The sequence below is a fragment of the Salvelinus alpinus genome, chromosome 12, assembly GCF_045679555.1.
Source record: "Salvelinus alpinus chromosome 12, SLU_Salpinus.1, whole genome shotgun sequence".
In the NCBI taxonomy this organism is placed as follows: domain Eukaryota; kingdom Metazoa; phylum Chordata; class Actinopteri; order Salmoniformes; family Salmonidae; genus Salvelinus; species Salvelinus alpinus.
Window position 1 is genome coordinate 57,622,943 of NC_092097.1, and position 10,318 is coordinate 57,633,260.

At 38.5% G+C, this 10,318-nt stretch overlaps 1 protein-coding gene across 1 annotated transcript in view; it reads left to right on the plus strand.

Moving 5' to 3' along the window:
* slc6a1b (solute carrier family 6 member 1b) overlaps nt 1-10,318 on the plus strand; it is a 49,779-nt gene that overhangs the window by 23,106 nt on the left and 16,355 nt on the right. The window contains exons 10-11 of the mRNA XM_071336925.1: nt 1,187-1,299; nt 2,752-2,883. Of these exons, the coding sequence (XP_071193026.1) occupies nt 1,187-1,299; nt 2,752-2,883 (245 nt within the window). The remainder of the gene's footprint in view (nt 1-1,186; nt 1,300-2,751; nt 2,884-10,318) is intronic.

The following is a 10,318-nucleotide window of genomic DNA, read 5'->3' on the forward strand; positions in this document are numbered from 1 at the left end:
CTTTCCAGCATACCTATGGAACCGTATAGAGACGGTAGCATATCCTTTCCAGCATACCTATGGAACCGTATAGAGACGGTAGCATATCCTTTCCAGCATACCTGTGGAACCGTATAGAGACGGTAGCATATCCTTTCCAGCATACCTATGGAACCGTATAGAGACGGTAGCATATCCTTTCCAGCATACCTATGGAACCGTATAGAGACGGTAGCATATCCTTTCCAGCATACCTGTGGAACCGTATAGAGACGGTAGCATATCCTTTCCAGCATACCTATGGAACCGTATAGAGACGGTAGCATATCCTTTCCAGCATACCTATGGAACCGTATAGAGACGGTAGCATATCCTTTCCAGCATACCTATGGAACCGTATAGAGACGGTAGCATATCCTTTCCAGCATACCTATGGAACCGTATAGAGACGGTAGCATATCCTTTCCAGCATACCTATGGAACCGTATAGAGACGGTAGCATATCCTTTCCAGCATACCTATGGAACCGTATAGAGACGGTAGCATATCCTTTCCAGCATACCTATGGAACCGTATAGAGACGGTAGCATATCCTTTCCAGCATACCTATGGAACCGTATAGAGACGGTAGCATATCCTTTCCAGCATACCTATGGAACCGTATAGAGACGGTAGCATATCCTTTCCAGCATACCTATGGAACCGTATACGGTGCGCTTCCACATAGGCTACCTATGATTTACTATGGCTGCGTTTACACAGGCAGCTCAATTCTGATCTTTTGCCAAATTAATTGGCCAAAGAACTGATCTGATTGGTCAAAAGATCAGTTAGTGACAACAACAAAAAAGATCAGAATTGTGCTGCCTGTGTAAACTCAGCATATCGCGGCAGCGTAGCCTAGTGGGTTAGAGTGTTGGTCTAGCAACTGAAAAGTTGCAAGTTCAAATCCCCGAGCAGACAAGGTACAAATCTGTCGCTTTGCCCTTGAACAAGGCACTTAACCCACTTTTCCTAGGCCGTCTTTGAAAATAATAAATTATTTTTAACTGACTTGCCTAGTTAAATAAAGGTGAAAAATATATAAATAAATTGCCTATACCTATGGGCCATCAAATACGTTTTAAAACACTGTCCTATATGGGTATTTTAACAGGACCGGAAGGCGTAATCCTGTCTCTAACTGCCTGTCTGTGTTGTGTTGCAGGTCCTGGCTTGGCGTTCTTGGCCTACCCCGAGGCAGTAACTCAGCTGCCTATCTCTCCTCTCTGGGCGATCCTCTTCTTCTCCATGCTGCTGATGCTGGGAATCGACAGTCAGGTGAGGGAACAACAGCCATTTGGAGTTTGTGTTTGTATTGTTCTGTTTTGTTGTTGTGTTGTCCTGTGTTGTGTTGTCTTGTGTTGTGTTGCTGTGATGTCCTGTGTTGTGTTGTGTTGTGTTGTGTTGTTGTGTTGTCCTGTGTTGTGTTCCTGTGTTGTGTTGTTGTGTTGTCCTGTGTTGTCCTGTGTTGTGTTGTCCTGTGTTGTGTTGTCCTGTGTTGTCTTGCTGTGTTGTCCTGTGTTGTGTTGCTGTGTTGTCCTGTGTTGTGTTGTTGTGTTGACTTTTGTTGTGCTGTCCTGTGTTGTGTTGCTGTGTTGTCCTGTGTTGTGTTGTCCTGTGTTGTGTGTTGTGTGTTGTGTTGTTGTGTTGTTGTGTTGTCCTGTGTTGTGTTGTTGTGTTGTTGTGTTGTCCTGTGTTGTGTTGTCCTGTGTTGTGTTGTTGTGTGGTGTGTTGTCCTGTGTTGTGTTGTTGTCTTGTTGTGTTGTCCTGTGTTGTGTTGTGTTGTTGTGTGTTGTGTTGTTGTGTTGTGTTGTCCTGTGTTGTGTTGTGTTGTTGTGTTGTGTTGTTGTGTGTTGTGTTGTTCTGTGTTGTCTTGTTGTGTTGTGTTGTGTTGTCCTGTGTTGTGTTGTGTTGTTGTGTTGTTGTGTGTTGTGTTGGACCATTAATATGCAGTAGTATTATCGATCTAATAGAGTGTTTGTTGTAAAGTAGTGTACTGTGGCGATATAGTAGTGTACTGTGGAGGTATAGTATTATATAATGTGTTGTATGGAAGTGTACTGTGGAGGTATAGTATTATATAATGTGTTGTATGGTAGTGTACTGTGGAAGTATATTATTATATAATGTGTTGTATGGAAGTGTACTGTGGAGGTATATTATTATATAATGTGTTGTATGGTAGTGTACTGTGGAGGTATAGTATTATATAATGTGTTGCATAGTAGTCTACTGTGGAGGTATAGTATTCCCAGCAAACCAAAGTTGTTTCTGTGAAAGTTCCCGGAACATTTTGTTACGTTGCGTCAAATGGTCTCGTATCACAAAAACGGTTCGGTTGTGGTAATGATTATACCATGTTTGTATAAAACATTCGCCTGATGTTGCAAGAACGTTCCCAGAACACATTTTGTCTTTTTGTTTTATTACATTACCTAGAAACCTAATGAGAACGTTTGGGGAATGTCCTGTGGTGGGTGTTACAGATGTAACTGTTTTATGTTATGTTTTATGTTAGGAGAACAGTCTAATGATATTTAATTACAAAAAAAAAGTCTGACAAAAATCTATTTCAGATTCAGATTGTTATCGAAAACGTTCTTTGAATGTTTTTTGGGGATGTTACCATCTTAATGTTAGATAAAACCATAACTAAAACTTAATGGGAATCTAATGTTCTTGGAATGTTCCCGGTTTGCTGGGTTATCTAATTTCTTATCTTCTGTGTAGTTCTGCACGGTGGAGGGCTTCATCACTGCGTTGGTGGATGAGTTCCCCAGGGCTCTGAGAGGAAGAAGAGAACTCTTCATCGCTGCCGTCTGCCTGGTCTCTTATATCATCGGCCTGTCCAACATCACACAGGTACAGTGCGCGCACACACACACACACACACACACACACACACACACACACACACACACACACACACACACACACACACACACACACACACACACACACACACACACACACACACACACACACACACACACACAGGCAGGATGATATACAAAACAACACTACATACAATATGTAATAAAAATCGAGGTGAGGGCGATGGAAATGCATTTGGCAATGGATCTGCTTCGGTTCGGTGGATGGTGCTCTGTGCACTTTTCGAAGGATGGATCCCAGTCGGTCCGGGGCTGTGCGATGCGGGGGGTCGGGGGTGGTCTGCCGGGCATTGGGATGACAACCCAACTCGAGATGGGGGCTTTTGGCGGGTGGAATAGTGGGGACCAATTGGAGGTTTGCTTAGTGGAGATGCAAATGTCATGGTACAACTATATAGACACTCAATCATTATGTTACTTTTTAATAGGACGTTTACAAACATATATTTTGATAAAAATAATTGAAAGGTGTGTCTCATTATGGTAAGTGGTGAAATAAGTATAGCCAGTTACAATTGTAATGGCTTAGCAGATAATAAGAAAAGACGATCAGTATTTACCTGGCTAAAAGAGAAGGATTATAATATCTACTGTTTACAGGAAACCCATTCAACAGTTTTAGATGAGGTTTTGTGGAAAAAGAACTGGGGGGGCGAAATATATTTCTCCCATGGGCAAAGAAATTCAAAAGGGGTGATGGTTTTAATTAATAATAACTTTGATCCAAATGTGCAACTTGTCCAAACAGATCCTCAAGGTAGATGGATTATTTTAAATATGTTATTGGACAATAAACATATATGGCTTATTAACCTATACGGTCCAAATAATGATGATCCAAGCTTCTTTGACAATATATATAAGAATGTATCAACTCTACAAGCAACACCCTAACCCTAACCCTAACACTATTATTATAGTGGGAGATTTTAATACGGTCTTAAATACCTCTATGGACCGGAAAGGAAATCACACTACAAACTATCACCCTCAGGCACTTAAGGAAATCAGGAATGTCATGGATATATTGGAATTAGTGGATATATGGAGACTTAAATACCCTGACCTAGTGAGATATACATGGCGGAGGCTTAATCAAGCTAGTCGCCTTGACTACTTTCTTATATCATTCTCTCTGGCACCAAAAGTTAAAAAGTGTTTGATAGGGGACAGAATGCGGTCGGACCATCACATAATTGGCATATATATTACTCTTACAGAATTTCCACGTGGGCGAGGATATTGGAAATTTAATCAAAGCCTACTAGATGATAAATTGTTTAGAACTAGGACAGAAGAATTTATAACTGACTTTTTTAGACATAACATAGGTACAGCAGATCCCCATATTGTATGGGACACTTTTAAGTGTGCCTTTAGAGGCCATGCAATTCAGTACTCATCTATAAAACAAAAGCAATTTCGATCAAAAGAGTCCATATTAACAAAGGAAATTGAAGGACTAACAGTACAGTTAGATAACAATAAAAACGATACCATAGAGGCACAGAATAAGTTAGAGGAAAAACAAAAAGAAATGGAGGAACTTATTCAAGAAAGATCCAGTGTAATATATTACAAAAATAAAGCTAACTGGATGGAATATGGGGAAAAATGCACCAAATTCTTTTTCAATCTTCAATATAGAAATGCTACAAAAAAAACGTATTAAAACTTGTTACAAATGATGGAGTCACGCATGATTCACCAAATGATATTTTGAAAGAGGAAGTAAAGTACTTTAAGAATATATTTTCGTTTCAGGCTCCTCCATCTCCACTAACTGAAACTAATTGTATGGATTTTTTCCCTAATAATAATGTAAAATTAACATCTGTACAGAAAGACTCATGTGAAGGCCTAATTACAGAGGAGGAACTACTTGATGCAATTGGGGCCTTTAAGGATGGGAAAACTCCAGGACTGGATGGCATACCAGTGGAAGTATACAAACATTTTTTTTATATACTCAAAGGACCACTATTAGCTTGTTTTAACCACTCCTATTTAAATGATAGATTATCAGACACGCAACAAGAAGGTGTGATATCATTATTACTGAAACAGGACCCAAGTGGTATATATAAAGATCCAGTCCATTTAAAAAATTGGAGACCTCTTACACTTCAGTGTTGTGATGCAAAAATCCTAGCAAAATGCTTGGCGCATAGAATAAAAAAAGTTTTGTCAGATATTATTCATCCTAATCAGACAGGTTTTTTACATGGACGATACATTGGAGATAATATAAGGCAAGTACTGGAAACAATAGAACACTATGAAATATCGGGGACACCAGGCCTGGTTTTCATAGCTGATTTTGAAAAGGCTTTTGATAAAGTACGACTGGAGTTTATATATAAATGCCTAGAATATTTCAATTTTGGGGAATCTCTTATAAAATGGGTAAAAATTATGTATAGTAACCCTAGGTGTAAAATAGTAAATAATGGCTACATCTCAGAAAGTTTTAAACTATCTAGAGGAGTAAAACAAGGTTGTCCACTATCGGCATATCTATTTATTATTGCCATCGAAATGTTAGCTGTTAAAATTAGATCAAACATTAATATTAAGGGATTAGAAATCCAGGGCCTAAAAACTAAGGTGTCATTGTACGCTGATGATTCATGTTTTCTTTTAAAACCACAACTAGAATCTCTCCACGGCCTCTTAGAGGATCTAGATACATTTGCTATCCTCTCTGGATTAAAACCAAATTATGATAAATGTACCATATTACGTATTGGATCACTAAAAAATACACATTTTACATTGCCATGTAGTTTACCAATTAAATGGTCTGAGGGTGATGTGGACATACTCGGTATACAAATCCCAAAAGAAAGAAATGATCTCACTCCAATAAATTTTTATAGAAAGTTAGCAAAAATAGATAAGATCTTGCTACCATGGAAAGGAAAATACCTGTCTATTTGTGGGAAAATCACCCTGATTAACTCTTTAATCATATCACAGTTTACCTATTTGCTTATGGTTTTGCCTACACCTAGTGACCTGCTTTTTAAATTATATGAACAAAAAATATTCAATTTTATTTGGAACGGCAAGCCAGATAAAATTAAAAGGGCCTATTTATATAACGAATATGAATTCGGAGGGCAGAAATGATTAAATATTAAAGCATTAGACCTCTCACTAAAGGCATTAGTCATACAAAAGTTATACTTAAATCCAAACTGGTTCTCTAGTAGATTGGTACGAATGTCTCATCCTATGTTCAAGAAGGGCCTTTTTCCCTTTATTCAGATTATACCTGCTCACTTTTGGTTGCTTGAAAAGGAAATAATCTCCAAAATATCTTTATTTTTTAAACAAGCCTTAGAAAGTTGGTTGCAATTTCAGTTTAATCCACCTGAAAGGACGGAACAAATAGTACAACAAATCTTGTGGTTAAATTCAAATATAGTAATTGATAAAAAAACTGTATTTATCGAAGAAATGTTTAAAAAAGGTATAATTTTTGTGAATGATATCATAAATAGGACTGGTGGAGTAATGTCACACATGCAGCTAACACAGACATATGGAAATGTCTGCTCTACCCAAAATTACAACCAATTAATTGCAGCATTACCACAAAAATGGAAGAGGCAGGTGGAAGGGGATAAAAGTAAGGAACTTGTATGTCGGCCTTATATTAAAGAACATAAATGGTTAAAGAAAAGTGTGATAAATAAAAACATATACCAATTTCATTTAAGGACCAAAAAACTTACAGCTGTGCCATATAAATTGCAAAGTAGTTGGGAAGAGATTTTCGATGTACCCATTCCATGGCACATGGTTTATGAATTGATACGCAAAACAACGCCGGATTCAAAACTTCGAATTTTTCAATTTAAATTATTGTACAAAATTCTTGCAACTAATAGAATGTTATATATATGGGGGATACAATCTTCTCAGCTCTGTAGATTCTGCTGTGAGGAGGCAGAGTCATTAGACCATTTATTTTGGTATTGTCCGCATGTAGCTCGTTTTTGGTCACAGGTCCAGGAATGGTTGAAGAATTTCAACATTTGCGTAGAACTAACGCTACAGATAGCAATACTGGGGGATTTGAAAAGCCATAGTCAATCAATCAATAATATAATAATTATTTTAGCAAAAATGTTTATTTTTAATTTACAATCCGTGGAAGCTATGAGAATAGGAAGATTCAAATCTTTTGTGAAGCATCACAGCACAGCTGAAAAATATATGGCAAATAAAAATCCGAAATGGATGATGTTGGAAGATAGATGGGAAAGGTTGAGTGGAGCTGAAGGGTGGGACTAATAACAAGATAAACAATGTAGGGCATACGGGATCTGTGAAATGTGTATAGGTGCGGAGCTATTGTGAAATAGCACAGTTACAAGTGGAAATCAAACTGGATGGACAACAGAAATAGAGGAAGGACTAAGAACAAACAAAATAGAACTATTATAAAGTAGACTGTGTCTGTAAATGTGTATAAGATGTATAAATTGAAGGTAAAAACAGAAATGTTTATCAGTTTACTCCAATTGGGGGATCGGTGGTAGGGTTTGCAGGGAATAATAATAAAGGTATACTCTTTAAAAAAAGTATGTATGTCTATGTAGGTATGTGTATGTATATATGTGTATATGTATGCATACGTGAATGGATATACAGTGGGGAGAACAAGTATTTGATACACTGCCGATTTTGCAGGTTTTCCTACTTACAAAGCATGTAGAGGTCTGTAATTTTTATCATAGGTACACTTCAACTGTGAGAGACAGAATCTAAAACAAAAATCCAGAAAATCACATTGTATGATTTTTAAGTAATTAATTTGCATTTTATTGCATGACATAAGTATTTGATCACCTACCAACCAGTAAGAATTCCGGCTCTCACAGACCTGTTAGTTTTTCTTTAAGAAGCCCTCCTGTTCTCCACTCATTACCTGTATTAACTGCACCTGTTTGAACTCGTTACCTGTATAAAAGACACCTGTCCACACGCTCAATCAAACAGACTCCAACCTCTCCACAATGGCCAAGACCAGAGAGCTGTGTAAGGACATCAGGGATAAAATTGTAGACCTGCACAAGGCTGGGATGGGCTACAGGACAATAGGCAAGCAGCTTGGTGAGAAGGCAACAACTGTTGGCGCAATTATTAGAAAATGGAAGAAGTTCAGATGACGGTCAATCACCCTCGGTCTGGGGCTCCATGCAAGATATCACCTCGTGGGGCATCAATGATCATGAGGAAGGTGAGGGATCAGCCCAGAACTACACGGCAGGACCTGGGCAATGACCTGAAGAGAGCTGGGACCACAGTCTCAAAGAAAACCATTAGTAACACACTACGCCGTCATGGATTAAAATCCTGCAGCGCACGCAAGGTCCCCCTGCTCAAGCCAGCGCATGTCCAGGCCCGTCTGAAGTTTGCCAATGACCATCTGGATGATCCAGAGGAGGAATGGGAGAAGGTCATGTGGTCTGATGAGACAAAAATATAACTTTTTGGTCTAAACTCCACTCGCTGTGTTTGGAGGAAGAAGAAGGATGAGTACAACCCCAAGAACCCATCCCAAACGTGAAGCATGGAGGTGGAAACATCATTCTTTGGGGCTGCTTTTCTGCAAAGGGGACAGGACGACTGCACCGTATTGAGGGGAGGATGGATGGGGCCATGTATCGCGAGATCTTGGCCAACAACCTCCTTCCCTCAGTAAGAGCATTGAAGATGGGTCGTGGCTGGGTCTTCCAGCATGACAACGACCCGAAACACACAGCCAGGGCAACTAAGGAGTGGCTCCGTAAGAAGCATCTCAAGTTCCTGGAGTGGTCTAGCCAGTCTCCAGACCTGAATCCAATAGAAAATCTTTGGAGGGAGCTGAAATTCCGTATTGCCCAGCGACAGCCCCGAAACCTGAAGGATCTGGAGAAGGTCTGTATGGAGGAGTGGGCCAAAATCCCTGCTGCAGTGTGTGCAAACCTGGTCAAGAACTACAGGAAACGTATGATCTCTGTAATTGCAAACAAAGGTTTCTGTACCAAATATTAGGTTCTGCTTTTCTGATGTATCAAATACTTATGTCATGCAATAAAATGCAAAGGAATTAGTTAAAAATCATACAATGTGATTTTCTAGATTTTTGTTTTAGATTCCGTCTCTCACAGTTGAAGTGTACCTATGATAAAAATTACAGACCTCTACATGCTTTGTAAGTAGGAAAACCTGCAAAATCGGCAGTGTATCAAATACTTGTTCTCCCCACTGTATGTACTTATACTTTATCTGTCTGTTAGATAGATGTACTTATACTTTATCTGTCAGTTAGATAGATGCACTTATACTTTATCTGTCTGTTAGATAGATGTACTTTTACTTTAGCTGTCTGTTAGATAGATGTACTTATACTTTATCTGTCTGTTAGATAGATGTACTTATACTTTATCTGCCTGTTAGATAGATGTACTTATACTTTATCTGTCTGTTAGATAGATGTACTTATACTTTATCTGTCAGTTAGATAGATGTACTTATACTTTATCTGTCTGTTAGATAGATGTACTTATACTTTATCTGTCAGTTAGATAGATGTACTTTTACTTTATCTGTCTGTTAGATAGATGTACTTATACTTTATCTGTCTGTTAGATAGATGTACTTTTACTTTATCTGTCTGTTTATCTATCAGTTAGATAGTTGTACTTATACTTTATTTTCTTCATACTAATACGTCTATCGATCTGTTATCACTAGCAGGGCAGATCTGTTATCACTAGCAGGGCAGAGCTGTTATCACTAGCAGGGCAGAGCTGTTATCACTAGCAGGGCAGAGCTGTTATCACTAGCAGGGCAGAGCTGTTATCACTAGCAGGGCAGAGCTGTTATCACTAGCAGGGCAGAGCTGTTATCACTAGCAGGGCAGAGCTGTTATCACTAGCAGGGCAGAGTTGTTATCACTAGCAGGGCAGGGCTCAATTCCATCTCAATTCCAATGAATTCAGGAAATACATTGACAATTCTCTTCAATTATTTAAAATAAGGAATATTTAGAATTTGTTTTATTTTCTGTGCAGTCTTTATTTTCTGGGTAGTCTTTATTTTCTGGGTGCTCTATATTTTCTGGGTAGTCTTTATTTTCTGGGTAGTCTATATTTTCTGGGTAGTCTATATTTTCTGGATAGTCTTTATTTTCTGGATAGTCTTTATTTTCTGGGTAGTCTATATTTTCTGGATAGTCTTTATTTTCTGGATAGTCTTTATTTTCTGGGTAATGCTACCCCCTATGTAATGCTGATCCCTCATAAAATTTAGACTACCCAGAAAATAAAGACTACCCAGAAAATATAGACCACCCAGAAAATAAAGACTACCCAGAAAATGTTCTGGGTAGACTTTCTTTATTCTGG